The 17,154-nt window shown below is 41.6% G+C and overlaps 1 protein-coding gene across 1 annotated transcript in view; it reads right to left on the reverse strand.

Annotated features, from left to right (window-relative positions):
• Positions 1-17,154, reverse strand: part of CRHR2 (corticotropin releasing hormone receptor 2) — a 298,646-nt gene that overhangs the window by 224,128 nt on the left and 57,364 nt on the right. Inside the window, exon 2 of the mRNA XM_075827784.1 lies at positions 6,340-6,433. Coding sequence (XP_075683899.1) covers positions 6,340-6,433 — 94 coding nt within the window. The remainder of the gene's footprint in view (positions 1-6,339; positions 6,434-17,154) is intronic.

The raw sequence follows: 17,154 nt of genomic DNA on the forward strand, positions 1-17,154 counted from the left end.
GGCGCCATTTTCCTGTGGACCGGAAGTCGCGGCCGGACAGTAATATTACTACTTCCGGTCGCGGCTTCCGGATTTGTGCACTTGGACCAGCGGCAGCAAACGGAGCGGACGGGCCGGAGGGAGCCGCGGCGGCAGGAGCAGGTAAGAGATTTCAATGTATGTTCGTGTTTGTGTGTGTTTACTACTGTATGTAAACCTACTACACTGTGTGTTAGCTCAAAAAATGGCGACACACAGTGTAGGAGGTTACACCGTTCAAACCCCTCGTTTATCCCGGCACTAGCCAGGATAAAGGAGGGGGGGATGCTGAGAGCTCACTAGAGCGAGGGCTTTTTACCCAATTTTGCAATGCTGCAATTTTGGGAATAGCTCCATCTAGTGACCAAAAATGGGTAATATTATAAATTAGAATTAATTTATAATATTTCCTGACTCGTGAAAAAAAGAAAAAAAATTTGAACAATGTTTAATCACCCACACACTAAATGTTTAATTTAAAAAAAAACAACATGTTTTTCTGGCAACACATTCCCTTTAAACAGCTCCCAAGTGAGTTGAAGAACAGCTGTATAAATCCATATACACTTAGCTCCCCCTAGTGGTGACTGCAGGAAGTCAGAATTTTATAATTTATTTTTAATGTCGTAGTTCCCCTACTCCCCTATAGGAAAAAAGTGGATCTCCGAGCATTATAAAGATATATTAAGAAAATAATCTGCACAGCATTTGGGCCTAATTTGCGCAAAAAAACAAATAAAATAAAACTATACAATATACAATACAATAGCCAGGCTATTGGTTTGCTACAAAAACTCACTTAAATTCACTTTTGATTTGTCCTGTTTGAGTCACCAAAGAGCACATAGAAAGCTCCAGTGTTCCCAAGCTGTACTACGGATGGCGTCTGAACATGACATAGACCAAAACTGCTAACCATAAAGATATATAATAATGATATATCCGAAAAGTCTGCATTAAGTTCATGCAAAACACAACATATGAGCGAGCAAATTATTTTAGGCATAAGATATTAATTTGAAAAAATCAATTTGTAAACAAATATAAAATTCAACATTTCAATATCTCCAAGACTCTGGTGGTTACATGATTAAAGGGGCAATGTCAGGCCCCAATGTAACAATCATTTACTGGTGCAGCATTTACTCCTCAGTCACATCTGCTACAAAATATACTAATTATTTTCCTAAATGCCTAATTTATCTTATACTGAATGTTACTCCAAACGTTTACTCTGAAGAAATCACAAGAGTCACGCTTTGCTCATTGACACTCTATGTGGAGTTGTGCACAGTGCAAAATATATATTTCAAAGAATATAACTAATACAACACTATGTACAAGAATATAACTACTACAATACTGCCCCCTCTGTACAAAAATATAATTACTACAATACTGCCCCCTATATACAAGAATATAACTACTATAATACTGCTCCTATATACAAGAATATAACTACTATAATACTGCTCCTATATACAAGAATATAACTACTATAATACTGCCCCCTATATACAAGAATATAACTACTATAATACTGCCCCCTATGTACAAGAATATAACTACTATAATACTGCTCCCTATATACAAGAATATAACTACTATAATACTGCCCCTATATACAAGAATATAACTACTATAATACTGCCCCTATATACAAGAATATAACTACTATAATACTGCCCCTATATACAAGAATATAACAGCTATAATACTGCCCCCTATGTACAAGAATATTACTACTATAATACTGCCCCCTATATACAAGAATATAACTACTATAATACTGCCCGCTATATACAAGAATATAACTACTATAATACTGCTCCTATATAAAAGAATATAACTACTATAATACTGCCCGCTATATACAAGAATATAACTACTATAATACTGCCCCCTATATACAAGAATATAACTACTATAATACTGCCCCTATATACAAGAATATAACTACTATAATACTGCCCCTATATACAAGAATATAACTACTATAATACTGCCCCTATATACAAGAATATATCTACTATAATACTGCTCCTATATACAAGAATATAACTACTATAATACTGCACCTATATACAAGAATATAACTACTATAATACTGCCCCCTATATACAAGAATATAACTACTATAATACTGCTCCTATATACAAGAATATAACTACTATAATACTGCCCCTATATACAATAATATAACTACTATAATACTGCTCCTATATACAAGAATATAACTACTATAATACTGCCCCTATATACAAGAATATATCTACTATAATACTGCTCCTATATACAAGAATATAACTACTATAATACTGCACCTATATACAAGAATATAACTACTATAATACTGCTCCTATATACAAGAATATAACTACTATAATACTGTCCCTATATACAAGAATATAACTACTATAATACTGCTCCTATATACAAGAATATAACTACTATAATACTGCCTCTATATACAAGAATATAACTACTATAATACTGCCTCTATATACAAGAATATACCTACTATAATACTGCCCCCTATATACAAGAATATAGCTTCTATAATACTGCCCCCATGTACAAGAATATAACTACTATAATACTGCCCCTATGTACAAGAATTAAAACTACTATAATACTGCTCCTATATACAAGAATATAAATACTATAATACTGCCTCCTATATACAAGAATATAACTACTATAATACTGCTCATATATACAAGAATATAACTACTATAATAATGCCCCTATATACAAGAATATAACTACTATAATACTGCCCCTATATACAAGAATATAACTACTATAATACTGCCCCTATATACAAGAATATAACTACTATAATACTGCCCCCTATATACAAGAATATAACTACTATAATACTGCTCCTATATACAAGAATATAACTACTATAATACTGCCCCTATATACAAGAATATAACTACTATAATACTGTTCCTATATACAAGAATATAACTACTATAATACTTCCCCCTATATACAAGAATATAGCTACTATAATACTGCTCCTATGTACAAGAATATAACTACTATAATACTGCTCCTATATACAAGAATATAACTACTATAATACTGCCCCCTATATACAAGAATATAACTACTATAATACTGCTCCTATATACAAGAATATAACTACTATAATACTGCCCCTATGTACAAGAATATAACTACTATAATACTGCTCCTATATACAAGAATATAACTACTATAATACTTCCCCCTATATACAAGAATATAGCTACTATAATACTGCTCCTATGTACAAGAATATAACTACTATAATACTGCTCCTATATACAAGAATATAACTACTATAATACTGCCCCCTATGTACAAGAATATAACTACTATAAGGGCGGGTTCACACATGGCGGAATTTCACTTAAATTCCGCTGCGGACACTCCGCAGCGTTAATCCACAGCGGAGCCGTTTCTCCATTGACTTTCACTTTAATTTATCAGTGTTCGTTTACACGATGCGTACAATTCCGCTGCGGAGCATAGGCTGCGGAGCGGAATTTGGTGTCCGCAGCATGCTCTGTCTGTTGCGGAGCAGTGGCGGACTCATGGCGGAATTTCTCCATTGACTTCAATGGAGATTCAAAGTTCCGCAATGAAGTCCGCAGCTGTCATGCACATGTTATGTGTGCTGCGGATGCGTCTTGCTTTTTTAACTTGACATTTCTTCATTCTGGCTGGACCTATGTATTTCTAGGTCTACAGCCAGACTGAGGAAGTCAATGGGGCTCCCGTAATGACGGGAGCGTTGCTAGGAGACGTCAGTAAATAGTCACTGTCCAGGGTGCTGAAAGAGTTAAGCGATCGGCAGTAACTGTTTCTGCACCCGGGACAGTGACTACCGATCCCAATATACATGTATCTGTAAAAAAAAATGAAGTTCGTACTTACCGAGAACTCCCTGTTTCTGTCTCCAGTCCGGCCTCCCAGGATGACGTTTCAGTGTAAGTGACGGCTGCAGCCAATCACAGGCCAAGCACAGGCTGCAGCGGTCACATGGACTGGCGCGTCATCCAGGGAGGTCGGGCTGGATGCCGAAGGAGGGACGCGTCATAAAGACAACGGGCGGTAAGTATGAATTTCTTTTACTTTCACTAGGGAAAGTGCTGTCCCTTCTCTCTATCCTGCACTGATAGGGAGAAGGGAAGCACTTTTCCCGCAGTCCGCAGCAGCTAGTCCGCATCAATTTTCTGCACATTTTGTGCAGATCCGCAGCCGTAATCCGCAACCCGGATTAGGTGCGGCATTGATGCGGACAGTTGCGAAGGAATTCCGCCATGTGTGGTCATGCCCTTATACTGCTCCTATATACAAGAATATAACTACTATAATACTTCCCCCTATATACAAGAATATAGCTACTATAATACTGCTCCTATGTACAAGAATATAACTACTATAATACTGCTCCTATATACAAGAATATAAATACTATAATACTGCCTCCTATATACAATATAACTACTATAATACTGCCCCTATATACAAGAATATAACTACTATAATACTGCCCCTATGTACAAGAATATAACTAATATAATACTGCTCCTATATACAAGAATATAACTACTATATTACTGCTCATATATACAAGAATATAACTACTATAATACTGCCCCCTATATACAAGAATATAACTACTATAATACTGCTCCTATATACAAGAATATAACTACTATAATACTGCCCCTATATATAAGAATATAACTACTATAATACTGCTCCTATATACAAGAATATAACTACTATAATACTTCCCCCTATATACAAGAATATAGCTACTATAATACTGCTCCTATGTACAAGAATATAACTACTATAATACTGCCCCTATATACAAGAATATAACTACTATAATACTACCCCCTATATACAAGAATATAACTACTATAATACTGCTCCTATATACAAGAATATAACTTCTATAATACTACCCCCTATATACAAGAATATAACTACTATAATACTGCTCCTATATACAAGAATATAACTACTATAATACTGCCCCTATATACAAGAATATAACTACTATAATACTGCCCCTATATACAAGAATATAACTACTATAATACTGCTCCTATGTACAAGAATATAACTACTATAATACTGCCCCTATATACAAGAATATAACTACTATAATACTACCCCCTATATACAAGAATATAACTACTATAATACTGCTCCTATATACAAGAATATAACTACTATAATACTGCACCTATATACAAGAATATAACTACTATAATACTGCCCCTATATACAAGAATATAACTACTATAATACTGCTCCTATGTACAAGAATATAACTACTATAATACTGCCCCTATATACAAGAATATAACTACTATAATACTGCCCCCTATATACAAGAATATAACTACTATAATACTGCCCCTATATACAAGAATATAACTACTATAATACTGCCCCCTATATACAAGAATATAACTACTATAATACTGCTCCTATATACAAGAATATAACTACTATAATACTGCTCCTATATACAAGAATATAACTACTATAATACTGCCCCTATATACAAGAATATAACTACTATAATACTGCTCCTATATACAAGAATATAACTACTATAATACTGCCCCTATATACAAGAATATAACTACTATAATACTGCTCCTATGTACAAGAATATAACTACTATAATACTGCCCCTATATACAAGAATATAACTACTATAATACTGCCCCCTATATACAAGAATATAACTACTATAATACTGCCCCTATATACAAGAATATAACTACTATAATACTGCCCCTATATACAAGAATATAACTACTATAATACTGCCCCCTATATACAAGAATATAACTACTATAATACTGCTCCTATATACAAGAATATAACTACTATAATACTGCTCCTATATACAAGAATATAACTACTATAATACTACCCCTGTGGAGACTAATATGAACGTATTCAATTGATGAATGGAATTTCATATTCATTTTGCTAATATTGACCATCATATCCCCGTGATTTATTAGAAATATCAGTCAATTATCATGAATTAATAATATCCCCATCATAGGAAATCTAGCAGCTGAAGAAATAAAAAATATTTAAAAACACTACAAGTACTAATAATTGCTTTAAAAATAATATTTTATCCTAATTGCCTGTAGGTGGCAGTATTTCTAGTGCTGTAGAGTCTGTGCTGGAATCCGTCCATTACTGTCAAATGGAAAGTGTGTATATAGATGATAGATGATAGATCTTCTCTATATCCAGGGGCCCCGGGTGAGTGTGGCCTACCTGTAATATTGAGGGGTCCAGACAGGGCTTCACAGTACCTCTCCAGTAGAGCGCTGAGGGACAGGTTCTCCGAGCTTGTGCACTGACCGGCAGTCTATGGAGAACATAAAATGAGAAGTTTAATGAATGTGAAGGGTTAAGTTATGTAAGTCAATTGTTTTCCCAAAAGTTTTTACATTTTTCGGAACCATTAGTAGCAGGTATTGTAAGTAACAAAAAGTCTTGTTCATGTCACAGGCTGCAGCGGTCACATGGGCTGCAGCGTCATCCAGGGGGCTGGACCGGACTGCACAGGAGGAATGCGTCGCCATAACAACGGCCTAGGTAAGTATAAGCGTTTTTACCGCTGCTCTCCGCAGCGGAAAATCCATCTGAAAAAATGATGATCACTACAATGTGGTGCGATTTTTCGGACGGAATGTACTGAAGGTTCCAGATCGGACACGCTGCGTTATTTTACGTAGCGTATCCGACTCGTGGGAACCCGGCCTAAAACCGCAGGTAATTCCGCAGGTGAATTAATAGTGCGTTTTCAGGTGCGGTTTTTACATTTTGATGCAGAAATAAATGCGTTTTTATGGTGCGTATTTTGGTGCGTTTTTTTCTAAACTAGTGAGATACAATTCGCAAGTGGAAACGCAAGATAAACGGACATGCTGCGGATCTTAAAATACGCACCGCAGGTCAATTTAAATGCAGAAAAATCTGCAACGCGTAGTTTCTTGAAATCTCATTTACTTTGTTGGTACTGTAGCTGCGGATTTGCCGCACGGAAATACAAGCGGGATATCCGCACGTAATACACATCGCGTGCATTTGACCTAAAACCACACCTATTTCCGCATCAAAATATAGAAACCACCCCTGAAAACGCATCAAAAAACACACTTTTAGGTGAGGATTTTACCTGTGGAATTACCTGCGGTTTGGATGCGGATTTTCTGCACCAATTTCCGCAACGTGTGCGTGTAGCCCAAAGATCCAGTCAACGTATCACAGCCGAAATAAAGAGCCAGGCAAAGAATTCTAAAATACATTACCAACTCCTACACCGCGCTTCTTAAAGGTTGGAATGGGGGTTCCTGGGGAGTGACAAAATTGGTCTGGGAATCCCTTGTAGTATAAGGGCAAAGCCACACGTGGCGGAATTGCTCTTGAATTCCGCTGCGAACACTCCGCAGCGTTAATCCGCAGAGGAGCCGTTTCTCCATTGCCTTCCACTTCTATTTAGTAGGCTTCGTTTAGACGAGGCTGAAAATTCCGCTGCGGAGCATAGGCTGCGGTGCGGAATTTGGTGTCCGCAGCATGCAATGGATGTTGCGGACCAGTGGCGGACTGGTTGCGGACTCATGGCGGAAGTTCTCCATTGACTTCAATGGAGATTCTAATTTCCGCAATGAAGTCCGCAGATGTCATGCACATGTTATGTGTGCTGTGGATGCGTCTTGCTTTTTTGACATGACATTTCTTCATTCTGGCTGGACCTATGTATTTCTAGGTCTACAGCCAGACTGAGGAAGTCAATGGGGCTCCCGTAATGACGGGAGCGTTGCTAGGAGACGTCAGTAAATAGTCACTGTCCAGGGTGCTGAAAGAGTTAAGTGATCGGCAGTAACTGTTTCTGCACCCTGGACAGTGACTTCCGATCCCAATATACAGCAACCTGTAAAAAAATAGAAGTTCATACTTACCGAGAACTCCCTGCTTCTGTCTCCAGTCCGGCCTCCCAGGATGACGTTTCAGTCTAAGTGACGGCTGCAGCCAATCACAGGCCAATCACAGGCTGCAGCGGTCACATGGACTGGCGCGTCATCCAGGGAGGTCGGGCTGGATGCCGAAAGAGGGACGCGTCACCAAGACAACGGCCGGTAAGTATGAAATTCGTTTACTTTCACTAGGGAAAGTGCTGTCCCTTCTCTCTATCCTGCACTGATAGGGAGAAGGGAAGTACTTTTACCGCAGTACGCAGCAGCTAGTCCGCATCAATTTACTGCACATTTTGGGCAGATCCACCGCAGAATCTGCAACGCAGATTCTGTGCGGCATTGATGCGGACAGTTGCGGAGGAAATCCGCCACGTGTGGGTATGTCCTTAGGCTGAGTTCACACGTCGTGGATTTGACGCAGATTTTCAGCGCAGATTTTACACATTGCAATGCAAAAGGGTGAGATCTGCATCAAAACCGCAACAAAATCGGTGACAAATCCGCGACGTGTGAACTCAACCGTAAGATTAAGAAGCACTGACCCAGCATATGGTTGTGGGCTGTTATGTGGACTTTGCTGCTTTAGTAGAGCAGTGCCCTTGTCTTATACACCCCACCTAGAGAAGTAATACTGGAGGAAAGAAAGAAAAATGAGAAATCACAGAAGTGTCTGTGTAAACTTGTATGTGACTGAGTGACTAAAGACAGAGCTCCACTGCCTTTATCATGGCTGACAATGGTCATAACTTCTCATATGAAGAGCAGCTCTGAAGCACAAAAAGCTGCGCTAACCAGTCAAACCTATTGCAAAAACAAACAGAGAACAAACGCAATGGTGAACACGAGGACGTTTTATTATTTGGAAGCAGATGAACTAAATGACAAACTCAGCTCTGCTACAACTTTTTATCATTATGTCAAGCCATGGACTCTCCACATTGCAGACTGGAGCTCTCTTTTGGAGCCTCTGGTTTCTCCGGACACGAGTAGCGACAGGTTTGGATAATTTTTAACCTCTACATCCCCGTGTTCTACACCCGTGCCCCCAATAGCTCATCCAAACCGACACAAATCCTTCTAAATTGTTACAATAATTTATAAAAAGATGAAATGTTGGGACAGAGAAGCAAATGAGAAGAATTATCCTCTTTTTTTTATCAACCCCTAGAGCTTTGGTTGTGGGGAGCAAAATTTGGAGCATGAAGCCCCCCACCCTCACTACTAACGTCCACCCTCACTACTACTACTAGTACCACTATCACTACTACTACTACTCCTACTATTATTACTACTACTACTACTACTACTATTATTACTACTACTACTACTACTACTATTATTACTACTACTATTATTACTACTACTACTACTACTACTATTATTACTAGTACTACTACTACTATCACTACTACTACTACTACTACTACTACTCCTACTACTACTACTACTACTACTACTATCACTACTACTACTACTACTACTACTACTCCTACTACTACTACTACTACTACTACTATTATTACTAGTACTACTACCACTACTACTACTACTACTACTACTACTACTACTGTATTACTACTACTACTACTACTACTGTATTACTACTACTACTACTACTACTGTATTACTACTACTACTACTACTGTATTACTACTACTACTACTACTACTAATACTATTACTAATACTACTACTACTACTACTACTACTACTACTACTACTACTACTACTACTACTACTGCTACTATTACTACTACTACTACTACTACTACTATCACCACTACTACTACTACTATCACTACTACCACCACTACTACTATTACTACTACTACCACTACTACTGCTGCTGCTACTACTACTACTGCTGCTGCTGCTGCTACTACTACTACTACTACTACTACTACTACTACTACTACTACTATTACTACTATTACTACTACTACTACTACTACTACTACTACTATCACCACTACTACTACTACTACTACCACTAACTACTACTACTACTATTATTACTACTACTACTACTACTATTATTACTAGTACTACTCGTCTATTCTCATGCAAGTCACGGCTTCCACACAATGTCAAACATTCTTACTCCGGACAAGGCTGCGGCATGTGTTTCAGTAGCAGCTCTGGATTCTGTGCAGTTCTGGGAAGATTTAATCACACTTGTCAACAGGACCCCCTGGGACGGTGCCAGTCCATTTATATCACAGGATCAGAGGACTGATAGTAAAACTGACTCCATGACACACACACAAGGCGCACGTACCGCTGTCTAGGGATGATATACAGTTAGGTCCAGAATTATTTGGACAGTGACACAATCTTCATGATTTGGACTCTGCGGCCACCACATTGGATTTTAAATTAAACAACTGAGATACAATTGAAGTTTAGACTTTCAGGTTTAATTTCAGGTTGAACAAAAATGTGCTGTGAAACATTTAGGAATTGCCGCCATTTTTCTACACAGCCGCCTCATTACAGGGGCTCAAAAGTAATCGGACAAATTACCATAAATAAAATGTTTTTTTTTTTAATACTTTTTAAAGAATCCTTTGCAGGCAACGACGGCCTGAAGTCTGGAACCCATGGACATCACCACACGCTGGTTTCCACCTTTGTGATGCTTTGCCCGGCCGTTACTGCCGCGTCTTCAGTTGTTGATTGTTTGTGGGTCTTTCTGCCTTAAGTTTGGTCTTATGCAAGTGAAATGCAACTCGATCGGGTTGAGATCTGGTGATGATTTGGTCATTGCAGAATATTCCACTTCTTTGCCTTATAAACTCCTGGGTTGCTTTCGCAGCATGTTTTGGGTCATTGTCCATCTGTCCTGTGAAGTGGCGTCCAATCAACCTGCTGCATGTGGTTGAATCAGAGCAGAAAGTAAATCCCTGAACACTTCAGAATTCATCTGGCTGCTTCTGTCTTTAGTCACATCATCAATAAACACTAGTGACCCAGTGCCAGGCAGCCATGCATGCCCATGCCATCACACTGCCCCCACCATGCCATCACACTGCCTCCACCATGCCATCACACTGCCCCCTCCATGCCATCACACTGCCTCCACCATGTCATCACACTGCCTCCACCATGCCATCACACTGCCCCCACCATGCCATCACACTGCCCCCACCATGCCATCACACTGCCCCCACCATGTCATCCCACTGCCTCCACCATGCCATCACACTGCCCCCACCATGCCATCACACTGCCCCCACCATGTCATCACACTGCCCCCACCATGCCATCACACTGCCCCCACCATGCCATCACACTGCCTCCACCATGCCATCACACTGCCCCCACCATGCCATCACACTGCCTCCACCATTCCATCACACTGCCTCCACCATGCCATCACACTGCCCTCACCATGTCATCACACTGCCTCCACCATGCCATCACACTGCCTCCACGATGCCATCACACTGCCCCCACCATGTCATCACACTGCTTCCACCATGCCATCACACTGCCCCCACCATGCCATCACACTGCCCCCACCATGCCATCACACTGCCCCCAACATGTCATCACACTGCCTCCACCATGCCATCACACTGCCCCCACCATGCCATCACACTGCCCCCACCATGCCATCACACTGCCCCCTCCATGCCATCACACTGCCTCCACCATGCCATCACACTGCTTCCACCATACCATCACACTGCCCCCACCTTGTCATCACACTACCTCCACCATGCCATCACACTGCCCCCACCATGCCATCACACTGCCCCCACCATGCCATCACACTGCCCCCACCATGCCATCACACTGCCTCCACCATGCCATCACACTGCCCCCACCATGCCATCACACTGCCCCCACCATGCCATCACACTGCCTCCACCATGCCATCACACTGCCCCCACCATGTCATCACACTGCCCCCACCATGCCATCACCCTGCCCCCACCATGCCATCACACTGCCCCCACCATACCATCACCCTGCCCCCACCATGCCATCACACTGCCCCCACCATACCATCACACTGCCCCCACCATGCCATCACACTGCCCCACCATGCCATCACACTACCCCCACCATGCCATCACACTGCACCCACCATGCCATCACACTACCCCCACCATGCCATCACACTGCACCCACCATGCCATCACACTGCCCCCACCATGCCATCACACTGCCACCACCATGCCATCACACTGCCCCCACCATGCCATCACACTACCCCACCATGCCATTACACTGCCTCCACAATGCCATCACGCTGCCCCCACCATGCCATCACACTGCCCCCACCATGCCATCACACTGCCCCCACCATGCCATCACACTGCCACCACCATGCCATCACACTACCTCCACCATGCCTTCACACTGCCTCCACCATGTGTTACAGAGTATGTGATGGCTTTAGATCATGATCCGTTCCAAGCCTTCTCCATACTTTCTTCCTCCCATCATTCTGGTCCAGGTTGATCTTATTTTCATGCTGTTCCAGAACTCGGCGGCTTCTTTACATGTTGTTTGGTAAAGTCTAATCTGGCCTTTCTAATTTTGAGGCTGATTAATGGTTTGCACCTTGTGGTGAACCCTCTGTATTTGCTCTCATGAAGTCTTCTCTTTACGGTAGACTTAGATACTGATACACCTACTTCCAGGAGAGTGTTCTTCACTTGGGTAGATGTTGTGAAGGGGTTTTTCTTCACCATGAAAGGATTCTCCGATCATCCACCACTGTTATCTTCAGTGGACGTCCAGGCATTTTGGAGTTCACGAGATCACCAGTGCGCTCTTCTATTTCAAGAATGTACCAAACGGTTGATTTGGCCACTCCTAACATTTGTGTTTCTCTCTGATGGATTTCTTCAGGTTTTTTTCAGCCTAACGATGGTCGGTTTCACTTGTATTGAGAGCTCCTTTCACCTCATGTTGTGGGTTCACAGCAACAGCTTCCAAATGCAAATGCCGCACCTGGAATCAACTCCAGACCTTTTACCTGCTTAATTGATGATGGATTAACGAGGGAATAGCCCATGCAGCCCACTAAATAGCTTGTGAGATAATTGTCCAATTACCTTTGGTCCCTTGAAAAAGTGGCAGCTACATGTTAAAGAGCTGTAATTCCTAAACACTTCCTCAAATTAGGATGTGAATACCTTCATATTAAAGCTGGGAGTCTGCACTTTAAGCCCATACTGATTATATAACTGTATATTCAATATGTTTTGGTAAACAGCTAAAATGCCAAATCTTGTGTCACTGTCCAAACAATTCTGGACCTAACTGTACGTTTATTTATGAAGCATATCCTGACTTCAATGTATCAGAATAATACGCACTTGCGGACTCTTATGACAGCCGGTAAAATTATTTATCATTATACCTCAAGGAGGGTATAAAGATGTAGCAGAGCTGAGTTTATTTGTAGCTGCATATACAGAGGCTCCACTATGCAAAAATGTATTTTGGGTAATTGCTAGCTTATTGGGGTTATTATTGTAATCACCTCCATAAGTTGATCTCTTGGGTGAAGTACTAGAAAATCCCTTTATTTTAAAAGTGGTCCCAAAATGAGTTGATCACCACGAGTCTGACATCAGAAACCCCCATCAGCTGTGATCGCCAGGAGTAGTTGACACTGGTGGCTACTACAGGGGAAATGTAGTATTACATGCCAGTCAGTCATAAATGAGAAACCATGTAGTACATGGACATACTGGGTCTGCCAGAGCAGGAGCATTCTTGGTTGGCAGCTCTATGCTCCAGTGTACGCTAGTGTTACACGGCGACTATGGCTGCATTACGGCAGTCGCTGCAACTTGTGGGTGGGAAAGCAACCACATTCTCTTTTATTACCTGTGATGCAGGCCGCGGGACACAGTGTGTTGTGGCCAGGGCTGGCTCCAGGTTTATGTGGGCCCTTGGGCAACACAGACTTAGTAGGCCCCTTTGCGGGGAAACTCAAGTCGGCTGTAAAATGGCAGAAAACTTCACTTTGTGCTCCATATAGATGTTAGGCCCTGTTTATGCCCCCATATAGAAGTTAGGCCCCCAGTTTGTACCCCCATACATTTAGTGCCCTCTGTAGATAGTGCCACACAACCCTTTCCCAGGTAGTACCACACAGCCCCCTCCCAGGTAGTGCCACACAGCCCCTCCTCCCAAATAGTGCCACACAGCACCCCTCCCTGGTAGTGCCGCACAGCAACCCCCTTGGTAGTGCCGCACAGCCACCATCCCTGTAGGTAGCGCCTTTGAGGTTCCCTCTAAAAGTGGAATCCCCAGCCAGAGCATTGCCGACACACAGTATAATGCCCCCATAGCTGCCCCCACATTATAATGCCCCTATAGCTGCCCCCACAGTATGATGCCCCCATAGCTGCCCCCACAGTATAATTCCCCTATAGCTGCCCCACAGTATATTGCCACCCATAGCTGCCACACACATTATTATGCCCACATACAGTATAATGCCCCCCATAGCTGCCCTATACAGTATAATGCCCCCATTCAGTATAATGACCCCCAAAGTATAATGCCCCCATAGCTGCCCCATACAGTATAATGCCCCCCATACAGTATAATGTCCCCCATAGCTGCCCAATACAGTGTAATGCCCCCATACATTATAATGCCCCATACAGTATAATGCCCCCATAGCTGCCCCATACAGTATAATGCCCCCCATAGCTGCCCTATACAGTATAATGCCCCCATTCAGTATAATGCCCCCCAAAGTATAATGCCCCCATAGCTTCCCCATACAGTATAATGCCCCCTATACAGTATAATGCCCCCATAGCTGCCCAATACAGTGTAATGCCCCCATACAGTATAATGCCCCCATACAGTATAATGCCCCCATAGCTGCCCCATAGAGTATACTGCCCCATACAGTATAATGCCCCCATAGCTGCCCCATACAGTATAATGCCCCCATACAGTATAATGCCATATAGCTGCCCAATACAGTATAATGCCATATAGCTGCCCAATACAGTATAATGCACTATACAGTATAATGCCCCCCCATCGCAGCCCCATACAGTATAATGCCCCCTCAGCAGCTACCATATGAGCCCCCTCCTATACCCAGTATAATGCCCCCATATGTATGTACCTAATAGAAAAATATTAACATAATTACTTACCTATTCCCGTTCCCACGACTGGTGGAGGATCCTTCTCCTCCTCTGCACTGTGTTATGAGTGACTCGGCGCAGACAGGCGTCACTACATCGCACCTGCCTGCGCCGAGCCGCTCGCGGGCACAGTGAATGCTGGAGCAAGGTTCCAGCATTGAACCCAACTGAATGTGCGTCCCTATGATGCAGATTTAGTTGGAAGCGGGACCGGCGTGGTCAGCCCTGTGTGGCAATGGGGCCCCCGCGGGCCCCCTAGGTTTAGGTGCCTGGTCACGGTTGTGACTGTTGCGACCCCTATAGCTACACCACTGCCTGGGACACTGCTCTTTCTGACAACACTGTCCATATATGGACCGTGATGTCAGGGGCTTCCCCAGAGACTTCTAGCGCTCTGTTTGGGACTCCTCTCCTCCTGACATCAATGTCCATATATAGACAGTGATGCCATGACTATGGCAGCGTCAGCACCCGGCGGCCGGGAGGGCCCCCCAAGTGTAGTGGGCCCCGACTTCGCTTGCCTGGGTTCGCCAGGTGCTGATGCCCGGCCCTGGTTGCGCCCAAAGTCGCCATGTAGCCCAAGCCTAATAAAGGGGGGTCCCAAGTGGTTTGCAAAACAACATGGAACAAACATGTATTTAAGCGCATCTCCGCCACACGTAACCTGCGACATGTGACACAAACAAATTTATTAAACTAATAAACTAAAATAAATAAGTAATAGCAATAAAAGGGTAACTAAACGGTCAATAAACTTCTGACATGTCATAGTGACATGTCAGAAGTTTTGATTGGCGGGGGTCCGAGCACTGAGGCCCCCATCGATTAGTAAAATGAAGCTGCAGAAGCACTCGTGTGAGCGCTCAGCTGCTTAGTTCCTGATTGGCTTTTCTCGTAAAGCCGATGTAGCGGTGTACGGACTCAATAGAAGGTCTATGAGCCCGTACTCCGATAAATTGATTTCCGGAAAAAGTCGAACAGAATCTAAACAACTCAGCGCTCACACGAGCACTTCTGCTGCTGCGTTTTAGCAATTGGTGGGGGTCTCAGTGCTCGGACCCCCGCCAATCAAAACTTCTGACATGTCACTATGTCATGTCAGAAGTTTGTTGAAAGTTTAGTTACCCTTTATGTATGGATATATTGACACGGGCCAGTAGTGTGGTGCACGAGAAAACAGTACGTTATTTAAAAAACTAAGAACGTTAAAACGCGTTTCACCTTAAAGACCGTGCGGCCAAAAACTGCATTCAAATATGTGACAATTCACTGTAAAATGTGTGCAGCTTTTAGTACAAATGTGTGAATAGACCCTAAGCAAACAAATACACATAGCTAATTTAATTGATTCAATTAAAGAAGCAATACGTAAATATAAATGAAATTAAGATATTGAAATAAAGTTACAAAAAAAAAAAAAAAAAGAATGAATGAATAAAATAAAAAGCAAAGAAATATGAAACAAATTAAATGAAATAAAAAGCTAGAACACAAAAATAAAAAATGATCCATAATTTAAAAAAATATAGGTACAAATACATAATATTCTAAAAAATATAAAAATAAAAAATGTATCAATTATTATAAATAAATTAAAATAAAATAAATAAGATAAAAGAATAAATAAAAATACACGGCTAAATAAATAAGGAAATTAATTCCACATGTCTTTTTTCTGTACGCCCAGACCTGACATTATAAATCCAGCCTCCGTAGTACTACATGCTGTATGATAAGGGTCACGCACGGAGATTTGTGTTTTGTTGAATTGCTGAGCTGCCCTCCCCCCACAATGCTGATATATTTATATATATATTCCGCGACATCAGGCTTATTACCCTGAAAATACAGAACGGTGTTAATGGATTGATCTAATCCCACGGCGCCTGGAATAGATGCATCGTGTAGCAGTTGACATTTACAGGGTACTAACAAACTATAGATATCTGAATTTAAGACGTATATTCCTGATAT

This window comes from Rhinoderma darwinii, chromosome 5 (genome assembly GCF_050947455.1).
Source record: "Rhinoderma darwinii isolate aRhiDar2 chromosome 5, aRhiDar2.hap1, whole genome shotgun sequence".
Classification (NCBI taxonomy): domain Eukaryota; kingdom Metazoa; phylum Chordata; class Amphibia; order Anura; family Rhinodermatidae; genus Rhinoderma; species Rhinoderma darwinii.